Raw genomic sequence first — 13,410 nt, forward strand, 5'->3', positions numbered from 1 at the left:
CCATGTTATAGAAAAGCAGGATCAGCACTCTGTTATTTGTGAAACTGTGATTTATTTCGCACAAAATGGCATTTTATCTGACGTTTCGGAGACAGAAACTTCGGATAAAATGCCATTTTTTGTGAATAATAGAGAGTGCTGATCCTGCTTTTCTATACATAATCTAGATTTGATTGCGCACCTCTGGCTTTGCTTCTATACGAGTGCGGGCACTGTGGGACATTTATATATATATATATATATATATATATATATATATATATATATATATATATATATATATATATATATATATATATATATAATTAGATTAGAAGATCTACAGAGCAACATACATACTACCTACTGTTGCAGAATGCATACATTTTTATGCTGCCATGCAACGAGAGTCTGTATTAATTAGTACTCACGCTTATATCATATGATATATATGGGTTTTAGTTATGCAACCTTAGCAACTAGTAGACTAGTTACTGGTAACCAGACAGATGGTACAGTGCAAGGAAAACCCATGTATATCCCCAGATAATTGATTGTTTTCTTTCCCTAACCAATGAACACCTTTCAAGGAAATATAAAACCCTACTGGGTTGAGAATGTGCTCCTACAATCAGAACAAAATAAAATCACTATATACCTGTATAGTGCTATATCTACAAATAGACAATCGTTTTCCTGCTGTTGGAGGAGCTACTTATTGATATTACATAAAGGCCAATATGCAGAGCAGAATTTATTTTTCACAAAGGAAAAATTCTTCACATTAGACATATTTTTCCGTTAACAACTTTTATTAGACTCCCATTAGACTCCAAGTTTCTGACTCCGTGTCCCTTGTGACTTCCCTGAATTGAACCTACTGCCATAGAGATTGCCATCTGCCTCCCAAAGTGGATATGAGACTCGGTCAGTGTAAAGACAAGATAACTCATGGGAATAGCAGCACATGCAGCACTTAGACCATTACTAAAAGCGTCATTCTATTGTACTATATGACAGTCTTTGTTAATGGCAATTCAATAAACCTTGGGTACAATGTACAATTGGGGCTCAGTGACCTTTAAGGAGGTATCGGTATGTGGAATAGCAGTGGGGCACCCAGCATCTTTCTGCTGCAACTATCCAAAGTAACAGACTGGACTTATACCCCTTTTACTAAATGATTCCAGATTCCAGGTACCCTAGCAACCTTGCACTGATTGCACAACTGGGTTGTTCACCTCAGAAAGGAGAAGGAAAGGCTTGGTGCACTTGGGGTGCCAAATGTTAGGCACCTCCAAGTGATTGTATTGACTTACCTGAAACCCCCGGGCCAGTGCTCCTATCACCCAAAAACTGCACTGGCCCGGGGTTTTACCAGTGAGCACCACGGAGCGATCCTTTTCCAGCTTCTTCTTCTTTCTTTAAATTACCCGGGGAAATGCATCTGCAGTTGAACAAAATAGCCAACGTTTTATTTGCATGTGATGCTCACTGGTATAACTCCGGGCCAGTGCAGTTTTCTGCTGATAGGAGCACCGGCCCGGGGTTTCTGGTAAGTCAATACAATCACTTGGGGGTGCCTAACATTTGGAAACCCCAAGTGCACAAACCTTTTCATTCTCCTTGAAGTTAACTTTTAGTATGGTGCAGAGAGTGATATTCTGTTTATATTCAACAGCTCTCCAGTTTGCCATTTTAGCAATCTGATTACTACGTTCCAAATTACCCTAGCAACCATGCATTGATTTGAATAAGATACTGGAATGTGAATAGGGGAGGGTCTGAATAGAAAGATGAGTTATAAAAAGTAGCAATAACAATACATGTGTGGCCTTACAGAGCATTTGTTTTTTATATGGGGTCAGTGACCCCCATTTGAAAGCTGAAAAGATTAAGAAGAAGGCAAATAATTCAAACAACTATATAAAAAATAAATAAATAAAGACCAATTGTAAAGTTGCTTAGGATTGGCCATTCTATAACATACTAAAAGTTAACTTAAAGGTGAACCATCCCATCCAGGTAAAAGTAAAGCTTAACTAAAGAAATAGCTAGAAATGTTGTGCATTATGTTTTGAGATTCTGTACCAGCCCAAATCAACCACAGCCCTTTAGCATTAAAGATCTGTGATTCCAAATATGCCCCAGTAGCTCCCCATCTTCTTTTTTGCTGATTCACTGCACATGCTCTGTGCTGCTGTCACTTACTGAGGTTAGGGACCAACTTACAATATACAGTACACATAGAATAGAAATGTCACAATATAAGGCTGATTAGTAATTAATACAGATAATTACTACATGGTAGCACAGAAACCAGTGCAACTAGAATTTAATAATCATCCCTGTAGCATCATCTTATATTACAGGCCAACCTCATTTTCTGCTTGATAATTTGTGACGGACCCTAAGTTTAGCTTCTCAACAGCTGCTCAGAGCCCACTGAGCATGTGAGTGTCACAGACACTTTCCAATTTCCTGTGACAAGTTTGAAGTCCTGGATCATTGCTGCTATTGACAAGCTGAAACTTTAGGCTGGTGCAATACGTGCAGTATATATTATATGGCATTTTTGCCCATATTCATTTTTAGGATTCTCCTTTAAATAACTATGGAACCGCTTGATAAATAAGCCTGAATACATCTCCTGCATCCCCTGGCAGCTTAAAGTTGTCCACATCAGCTGGAGGGACACCATTTTAGCATCCCTGTACAATGTGATCTACTAATGTACAGCCTCACACAGGAAGCAGTGGTTAAATTAAATAATTCCCTGGCAGAACTGGACAAAGCAATAACTGCTGGATTCTGAGTGCTTTCCCTTGTTAGGTGATACTTGTTGGCAAGGTTTTAGCGAGCACTTGGGTTAGAACAAACAGTTCTTTGTATTTTATGGCAATAAGAATGAAATACAGAGCTCATTACACTTATTTGCTGCTATAATTTAAATCCATACTATTGGTGTGACCTCTGTGACTCATTTACTAACAAGCAACTGTTGAAGAATTTATATGCTGGGTTTAAGGTGGAGCAGATATAAAGAGAGAGAGAGTGTGTTGGGAAAGACATATTGTTTTTCATTTGTTCAATATATTTACCAGAGACGTCAGACACTAGCCCTGCATCATATACAGTCAGGATTTTAGTTCAGCAGCCACAGTGGTTTGGATGTCTATGATTTTAATAATTTTTTACCAGGGGTCCTTGTTATCTTACCCCTTCATCATCTCCCAATTACATTTCTATCTATATTGCCTGTTGCTAGCCAACTTTATTGTTACAACTATGTGGTGTTCATTAAATGTCTACAAATGATATACATAAATCCTGGTAACTTAATGACACCTAGGGGCAATGATACAATGGGGAGAACTTTTGTACTGATCATATGACTTACTCCGCACATTAGAGAGATATCTTTTAGGGAAGCGCAGTGAGAGTGACTTGAGTTGAATGGATACCATACTGCCCTGAATGATGGTGTCCACTCCCTTGCCAACCCCGTGTCTTCTCCATATTACATTCATGTAAATGTTGGCGATGGGGGAAATGGCTTGATTGTAGGATAGTTTCATAACATTAGCTTTGTAACGTGACAAATACAAAGCATGTCAGAATACTATGGGCCTTTATTTTGATTAAGTGTGAGCATGAACAGCCCCATAGCTGTTGTTTAAGTACAGTTCCTCTAATCCTTGGGCAGTAACTGTCTATGGAACGTGAATTGGGTTGTTTCACAATAGCCGGAGAGCCTAAACTAGAAGCTTTGTTGTAGGATTTACTCATCTTCTGATGTTGTGAACAGAGAACAAAGAGCACAATGGCCCTCTTAGAACTAGCAGATGGTAAAAGAGTATTGTTATTATAATTTTTATGCAGAGTTATTCTCAGAGCTATACACCTGGTATGGAACTCTTCCCCATTTCATTTAATTTTGAAAAGAGGTAACAGCTTTTTAATTTAGTGAATCTGTCCTTTTTTCCCTGAAGAATTTGCGAAACTGCAAAATATATTCGTAAAATGGAGAAAAGTTTGCAAAACGCATTTAAGTCGATCAATATTTTTTTTTACGCGCAACAAATTTTCTTGCTCCATATGCATTAAAATCAATGGGCATTTTTTTATTGTGGTGACTTTATTTTGTCTTGACAACTTTTTTGTCCAAATGCATTAAAATCAATGGACGTTTTTCCCACCTTTATTCTCTATATGCCTTCCTTATACTGGCATTTTATTGTTTTTTACTTTGTTCACATTACTGTGAGATCACTGTGGTTTGGTTTAAACCTCCATGGAAGTACATGTGGAGCAAGTAGGTTAACCGAATGCTGCTGTTTTTAAATCTGGCAATGCTGAAAGGGCACTGTTGCTAGAATGACCATATATTACTGCTGCAAGTCAGTGTTTTGACATTAATGACTGATAAACAAATAGAATTGTCTGGTCTTTTGTAGCCCATGAATAATCATTTCTTCTCCTTTTCCTTTAGTTAGTATTTGGGTGAAGACACACAGAGCTAGCAGCAGCTACTTGTCACAGCTACAAAATAGACAATAGTGATAATTGGCTTTGTAGTAACTTTTGTGGGCATTTTGGTTAAGGGCATTCCAGATGTTTTGCCATTGCCTTATGATTCATTTCCTGTTGTTCCCTGTTCCTGTCAAAGCTGAGAGCAAATGTGGCACAGCGCTGTCTTATCTGCCATTTTAATAATAATAATAAATGTACCAAAGACTGCTTTACCTGAACTAACACAGCAGAATCATTTAGCCTACTGCTAGCCAAGCAGTTTATCACAGGCTTTGCTAAGACTCCACATGTGTTTTAGCAGAGGCAATTCTCAGTATTGACTATGGCAGGGTATTTTTTTTGGCATTTTGCTGCCACAACAAGTAGCTGCTACTAATAGCTAGGCCCGGGCCTAAGGCTGCATAATATTAGGGGCGGAATGCCGCCCAGCCACTTGCTGAAGAGCACTGGGGATGCGCAGCTTCCAGGACCACATGTCAAAATCCAGAGCTACCAGTAGCAGCTATTTTGTGGTTAAAAAATACCCTGCCATAGACAATACTGAGAATTGCCTCTGCTAAAACACACGTAGTATCTTAGTGTCTCTTTAAGTCTTCATCCTTATACTTTCACTCCTTTTAGATTTTAGATGTTTCTCTCCATAATCTGTATTCCTAGGCTATCAAAGAAAACATGAGCAGAATTATCAGAGTTACTGAAGCACCGTAATGTAGCATTTACTGCATACAATCGTTAAACTGAAAGCATCAGCTGAGGCCAAAAGGATGGGACATCATGGTCTACACTGGGAATCATGTCCAGTGACTTCACCACTGAGCCATTTCTTGTCCCTGTAGATATATATTCCGTGAAGGTTTTCAGTGTAATATACACAACTGGATCATGTTAGTATAAAAGCATTACCATCATCACAGTATGAAGACATTACCATTAGTTTCCTTACTAAATTATTACTGTGTCTTTTATAAAACATGTCGTATAAAGAAAAAATCGGAGCCAAAGTGCAGTATTGCATTTCTGTTATAGGGTTCAGCTGATTCATACACAAGCCGACCATCGTTAGACTCCGACGTGTCCCTGGAGGAGGATCGGGAGACTGCCCGCCGCGAGGTGGAGAGGCAGGCTCAACAGCAGCTTGAAAGAGCTAGGGTAAGCCATTTCTCAGTCATCCATCATCTTCATCGTATATTTATAAAGCATCAGCAGATTACTGTATAACAATAGACAGCTACCCCCCATACGTAATAAAAGGCACTACATTTGCCCAGGAGCAGTTACCCATAGCAACCAATAAAAGGTTTGCTTTTAAACAGGTGACCAGTAAATTGTACTTGCTGATTGGTTGCTATGGTTTACTGCTCCTGGGCAAACTTAGGGGCAGATTTATTAAGGTTCAAGTTGTGTTTTCCATGAAAATTTGAGTTTTCGTGGTTTTTTTTGTCACAAATCAATTTTTTGGATTAAAAAAAACTCTGATTTTTGAGATTTATTATACTTCAACCATGAAAATAGCTTAAATCCGAAAATCCACCATCTAAAACTTGTCTAGGTCATGTAGGAGTCAACAGCAGAGGTCCCTTGAACCATTTTGAAGATGTTAATAGCCTTCATGATGTTCCAGTTTTTTCAGAGGATTTTGCCCTGAAAATTCAATCGATTTGAAGGTTTTTTTCCCACCGTAAACTCTATTAATTTGAGTTTTCAAGTTCTTAACCCCAAACTCGCTGATTCGAGTTTTTTCTTAAATTAGAAACCATTTGAGTTGTGAGTTTATTGGAGGTATAAAATTTTGATATGAATTGATTAAAAGCAGTGTCGGACTGGGACACCAGGGGCACACCAAAAAACATTAGACCAAGGGCCCACCAAAAAACTTCAGACTAGAGGTCCACTCTCAGTACTATTTTCTTCCTCTCCTCACTCAACCTCTATTCTCCTAGTCTCTTTTCTTTACATACTATAATCAATTATTCCATCTATTAAGCCTCTTTGTTCTCATAGAAATAAGGAATGGCCATGAAATAGGCCAAATGTTTAGCAGCATGAGGGCCCACTGACACCTGGGCCCACCGGGAGATTTCCTGGTATCCCAGTGGGCCAGTCCAACACTGATTAAAATTGATTCTGTGATGAACTTCCCATAATTTGAAGCTTTCTGGATAAACGATCCTATATGTATACCTATTGTCTGCCTGCTCAAGAACGCATGTCTCTTGCACCTGCAGTCTAGCTGATTTCAGGTGAGCAATGAAAGGTGGCACATGCTACTGGAGAGAAATGGCGATTTGTACAACATCTTACTAAATAACCACCTGTGTGTGTGTCATAAGCCTATTATCCTAGCAGAAGTGCAAATCACATCCCAGCCTGCTCTGTTTTGACTTGCATCCTCTTGCTCTCCCTAACTTGTTCTAAATAATGCCAATGTGCACCCCTCCTTCCACCCTTAACAAATACAGTACTTCTGAACACAGGGGGATAGCCACAGATCTGTCAGTTGTCTGCAAAGCTCAATGTGTGCTATCAGCCTATACCATGGGCTTCAGGCAAAAGCACTAAATATCAGAACCAGTACTGCCCAAGGTTTTCTATACTGTGGACCATTTTTCCCACAGTTTTCATGTTTGCGGGTGGATGTACAGTACATACAGTAAATAGGCTTTAAATAGTTTTTCACTCATAGTAGATGGTCAATACATATTGTTATATGACAGAGATCAATGCATAATAAATAGACTGCATCTGAATACTTGGGCACCTCTTGGAATTTATGAGTGTTTTGCAAACATTAAATACACATCCTATCCCATATCTTACTCTTATTGGTCTTCAGAGCCAACCGCACATGGAAGACTTCAATTGAAATTCAAATATTTATTCTACAATAGTTTAACTTTTTTCCTTTGCAGCTTAAGCCGGTAGCATTTGCTGTAAGAACCAATGTCAGTTACTGTGGAGCGCTGGATGAGGAGTGCCCAGTTCAAGGAGCTGCCATTAACTTTGAAGCCAAAGATTTCCTACATATCAAGGAGGTAAAAAACAACTTCAGGAGCTTTAGGATTATAAAAATCAATCAAACACCAGTTTTCTCAACTCAGTATTCACCATTATATTTAGACATCAAAACTGCATTTCATTGTTACTGGAATTAACTGATCCATGGCTTCAGTTCTCTCTAGAGCAAGAATATAGATTAATATACAGAAAGGTTAAGATTACTCAAAGATCATTATAGAGGGAGTGTTAACAATAATGCAAAAGGAAAATGGCATGTAATTACATCTCCTTGTGTCAGCCCTCTTCTTTTCTTCTTACCAACCCTTGAAGGAGATTTATTGTATAAAAACAAGTATCTGCCAGTACAACTAGCCCTGCCCATCTTTTCCACTTCTTGCCACTGAATTCTCTGACTGTCCAGGGGAGCTGTTGGCACTCCATACACTGCACTGTAGGCTAGGCTAGACTGACCTGATAGGGGACTGAAACTTGTCTTTGTTTGTTTGAATGTTGGGCTGTGATTAGCTATCTCCTCCTACTGTGTTTCTGGCAGGGACTGTTAGGATGCACACACCCCTCATTTGAAACACAGGGGGGAGCTCCAATAAAAGGGGCATTTTTGATGATTATATACATTTTTAGCCCCAAGTAAAACTAGCACTATGTATTATTCATTATTGACTACAAAATTAGATATTTTTTTTTACATATCCTATATGTTTCCTTTCTTGCAGTAATTGTAATTTTCCCTGTTGGGAATGCTCTGCTCAAGGTTATTAAGGACTTGCATGGAGGCTTGCTAGAAATTGTATGCTTTGGAAGATAAGATGCCAAACAACTTTGACTACCCATGTTATTACATAAGCATTTTTGGTTTTGACTATTCTCCTTATCGATTAATCAGCTTATTTAAAGAGCTCAATTGATAGGAACAAGCACCTGGATCTGAAAAGCCTTTTTATGGAAGATTATGTTATCTTGAAGAAGTTGACTGGTCCGCTCTCCAAGGTGCTGATCATATGTTTCCATCAGTCCTGGGGATGTGAAAGTTTGTCATAGTATGATAGGGGTTAGATTGGGAGCAACTTTCATTATTTTAACAACAGTGAACCTATTAATATTGATTGATCCAGACCCAATCATAAACTGTTAATGCCACTAATAGGTTGCTTCATCTATCAGAACCTTTTATCGGCCATTCTGAATGCAAGTTACCCTTGCTTTACTTAATAAACAGCCAGCCCCAGTGAGCCCCCATTATGGTCTTTAGTGCAGCACCTGATGAGGCTGATATTGATGTGCCTGTTCTGGTATTATCATGCCGCATCATAGAACAATAGGCACTTAGGGGCCCATTTACTTAGCTCGAGTGAAGGAATAGAATAAAAAAAAAACTTCGAATTTCGAATGTTTTTTTTTTGGGTATTTCGACCATCGAATTGGCTACTTCGACTACGACTTTGAACTAAAAATCGTTAGACTATTCGACCATTTGATAGTCGAAGTACTGTCTCTTTAAAAAAAAACTTTGAGCCACCTAAAACCTAGTCTTTGCACTAGTTCAGGATTAAGTCAGTAACATTTTTGCTTGCTTCATAATTAATAGATTGTGCTCTTAGAATACGGACGTCCACATAATGTTTTGGAATACAGATGTCCGTATTATTTTTTAGAAATACAACAATGACTGGTGGATCGGGCGGCTAGTAAAAGAAGGGGCAGACATCACCTTTATCCCAAGCCCCCAAAGGCTTGAGGCCATTCGACTGAAACAGGAGCAGAAGGCAAGGTAAAGCTTATAATCTTTATGCTTTCATTCATTTACTTACTGTTATTTGGTTCCAGTTTCATCACTTTTTGTTTTTCCTTTGTGTGTGTGCATTTGTAGGAGGTCTGGTGGAGACATGGTCTCCGGAAATCGTCGTTCGCCTCCCCCATCTATAGGTAAAGACTACATTTTAAATCATTACATATTGTATTATGACATTCAAACACACATGAATATGAATGCCTCATTGTGTTTGCAGAAAAGCTCTATGTACTGTTAACGTGAAAAGATTACCCAAACAGAATTACAGCATTGGAAATGTATGACTATTTTAACATATGCTTTTACATAATGTTACCAGCCCAGAGGTACTGCTAACCTCAACTGAATACTCAAGCTTCTTATTTCTCAGGCATGAGCATTTTGGTCTGCTCTGGGATGCTCAAGCTCAATTGACATTAAAGGGGTAGTTCACATTAAAATGATTCAGTTTATTGAAGACGTTTTACAGTTAGTCTTAATTAGTAATATTGTTTTTTGTGCTTTTTAATGGATTTACTGTTTTTCTTTAAAGCAACGCTTGAAATGTATTCATGCTCAGAACTACTGAGCCAATGCTCTGTGTGCCCTCAACCTTAGTCTTGATGCAAACTGCTGACTGCTGCCAGAAAATATATATCTGAACTAATTACTTTTCAGCCCTGCAGCATAATGTGTTTATAATTGTTCTCTTATAACAAAACTGCTAACCCATTCCTTTAAAACTGGATACTAGTGATGGGTGAATAAATTCACCAGGCACGGATTTGCAGCGAATTTCAGCATTTCTCCACCGGCGAAAAATCCACTGCGTCCAAATAAATTAGTAGCGCGTCAAAATTGTGGTGGATCAAAATTATTCAGATACCCATTGACTTTGATGCATTTGGATAAAATAGTCGTGCTTATAAAAATTGTCGCTTGTGTCAAAATTGTCGCGCATCAAAATTATTTTGACGCCCATTGACTTTAATGCGTTTCGCAAATCTTTTTTTTTTTTTTCCGTTTTGCAAATTTTCACTACTGGATACATAAAAATGAGTCATGTTGCATGGCTGCACAAAAGACAGCACAGTCTGTAACAAGCCACTGCCTCTTTTTCATTTGCTGTACGCCATGTGCATTTCATATAAAGCTGATTTAAAGGGGTGGTTCACCTTTAAGGTAACTTTTAGTATGTTATAGAATGGCCATTTCTAAGCAACTTTTCATTTGGTCTTCATTATATATTTTTTATAGTTACGTAGTTATTTGCCTTTTTCTTCTGACTCTTTGCAGCTTTCAAATGGGTCACTGACCCCTTCTAAAGAACAAATGCTTTATAAGGCTACAAATGTATTGTTATTTCTATTTTTTAGCATGGTTGCTAGGGTAATTTGGTCCCTAGCTACCAGAATGCTTAAAATGCAAATTGAAGAGCTGCTGAATAAAAAGCTAAATAACTCAAAAACCTTAAATGATAAAAAATGAAAACCAATTACAAATTGTCTCAGTATATCCCTCTCTACATCATACTTACAGTTATCTCAAAGGTGAACAACTTTAATTTAATTAATCCTTTAATCCTTTTAAAACACAGTATAGCTCTTATATGGCAGCACTGATTTCATGGACAATGGCCAATGTGTTTCATAGGTATGACAATAATATGTCTCTCTTCAAATATTTACTTTATATGCTTAAGTCAGAGAGTCTCACCTACGTAAAATAGTGTACAATGTAATTGAATCCCATAGCATCACACTATTATGAAGAAATCCTAGGGAGTATGCTGATATTTTATAATAGATATGGTGTCATTTGTAAATCACTGGCTACAAATCTTTGCAGGAGGGTTGTTCTGAACTGTAAGCATAAAACTTACAACTTAATAAATTTCTTTCTGTTAGAAATTTGGAAACCAGTCCAGATATTAGTTTTATGCTAAAAAAAAAGTTATTCCCTGTTGCCAAGCTATCATAGCACAACTGAATGAGTAATTACGAGCCATTGTTAAGATGAAATAACTGTAGAACTAACAATAACAGCCTGCACTGAGATATATCTGCCTGCTATTGTTTGTGCACATGCCAGGATATTTGTTCTGCATAAGCCGACACGGATGTTGTTGGGCCTGTCTTTTGCTTTATTACTTCTTGCTCCAATACTTTTTCTTTTTTTAATGTGTCTATATTTAAAATTGAAATGTGAGTGATAATAAATTCCATCTAATGCTAAAGCTTTTCTGCAAATTTATTGGCTTGTGTTTACTGGACAGTGGTAGGGTCTTAACAAAGGGGTTACGCCCCGAAACATTGCATCCGCAATAAATGAGCAAGGGTTTTCCCTGCTAGAAATAACCCAAGTTGTGCCAGTGCTTTCTCTGCTTTTCACGCTCAATTTGAGGTTGCCAACGCCTCCTTCATTGAGCACCTGGGACTCGTACAGATCGGGAAGGCCAGGGTGTGCGAGCGTAACTTCTTCTCTATTTCCAGTGGTAGGGGCCCCATTGTTTATATAAAGTTGGACTGTCTGGCCAACATTCCTCAAAGATATCCATCTTTGTAACTCTTCTAATGTTTTTTTTTTTTTCATATGCTCCTATATTTTGACCATCCTAACTTCCATGGGCCCTGCACATGGTCTCTAGCAGGGGTCCCCAACCTTTTTTTCACCTGTGAGTCACATTCAAATATAAAATGAGTTGAGGAGCAACTCAAACATGAAAAAGTCTCTGGGAATGCCAAATAAGGGCTATGATTGGTTATTTGGTATCCCAGGAGACTCGGATTGGCAGTACATCTGGTTTTTATTAGGGATGCACCGTATCCACTATTTGGGATTCGGCCGAATCCTTGGTGAAAGATTCGGGCGAATACCGAACCGAATCCGAATCCTAATTTGCATATGCAAATTAGGTTCAGGAAAGGAAAAAGTGAAAAAAAATCTTCTTTTGTGACGAAAAGTCATGTGATTTCCCTACACGCCCCTGATTTACGTATGCAAATTAGGATTCGGTTTGGCTGAAAAAGGCCAAATCCTGGCCGAATCCCGAACTGAATCCTGGATTCGGTGCATCCCTAGTTTTTATGCAACCGAAACTTGCCTCCAAAATAAGCACCTGCTTTGAGGCCACTGAGAGAAACATTCAAGGGGTTGGTGAGCAACATGTCACTCACAAGCCACTGGTTGGGGATCACTGGTCTCTGGTATCAGTAAATATGTTCATATGCCGGATCAGAGTTTGGGATGCACAGACTTTTATAAAAATGGTGAGCAATTTGTAGACTATGATATATGTATTATGTACTATCTATTAATCTTCCTTATATTTTTTTGAATTTGAAAACTTGTAAATAAATATATATATATAAGTGGGAGCTGAGAATGAAAGTTATTCTTAGAATAGAATAGAAGCAACGACAATGAAAAAAAAAATAGTTGCTGTTCTTTAGTTAAGGCTAAGCTCCTACATTTAGTTATAAATATGCAAAAAGGGGGGTTTATATACACTGAGGGAAATCCAAAAAACTGTATGGTTTGCTGAATGTAAGATATTATAAATAGTATATTTCCCTGGGACACATGGCCATCCAACATTTAGCTAGTTACTGCACTTAGCACTGCTATATGGAACGTTATAGATATGACACTATATATGTTGCTATATATTTTGACCTGAAGGAAAACAAATGCCAAATGATTCAGGGACAAATGTTTTGCTCGGATTAATCAGAGGAGCACATGGAGTACTTGTATGACTTGTCTTTCTGTGTCCTGTGCTGCTGGGTTCCAGAATTCTATACAAATACCATAACCATGGATAGACATAGATGCAGACAACGGATCTGTTCTGCTATGAATATTATTTCATGCCTTTTACACTGTAAATTATTACCCAATATCAATCCATATTCTTATTTCTTCCATCAAAGCTAAACAGAAGCAAAAACAGGTACGTTATTGCATTTTAGAATTTTTCCATTTGCGATTCGAAACCTATAAGGCAGGGCAAATTAAATCTAAATAGCAAATCTATGTGAGTAAAGAAAGAAAATGCACCCTGGCGTCTTGTGACCTTATATTGCCCAGGAACAATCAGTGTAGTGCTGTGT

General features: G+C 38.1%; 1 protein-coding gene across 3 annotated transcripts in view; it reads left to right on the plus strand.

Moving 5' to 3' along the window:
* Positions 1 to 13,410, plus strand: part of cacnb3.L (calcium channel, voltage-dependent, beta 3 subunit L homeolog) — a 71,470-nt gene that overhangs the window by 40,249 nt on the left and 17,811 nt on the right. For 2 of the 3 annotated variants that reach the window (XM_041580824.1, NM_001085797.1), the window contains 5 exon segments: positions 5,539 to 5,661; positions 7,422 to 7,544; positions 9,183 to 9,298; positions 9,398 to 9,453; positions 13,231 to 13,250. In XM_041580824.1, the coding sequence (XP_041436758.1) occupies positions 5,539 to 5,661; positions 7,422 to 7,544; positions 9,183 to 9,298; positions 9,398 to 9,453; positions 13,231 to 13,250 (438 nt within the window). 3 annotated transcript variants of the gene reach the window in all.

The sequence above is a fragment of the Xenopus laevis genome, chromosome 2L (genome assembly GCF_017654675.1).
Source record: "Xenopus laevis strain J_2021 chromosome 2L, Xenopus_laevis_v10.1, whole genome shotgun sequence".
NCBI lineage: Eukaryota > Metazoa > Chordata > Amphibia > Anura > Pipidae > Xenopus > Xenopus laevis.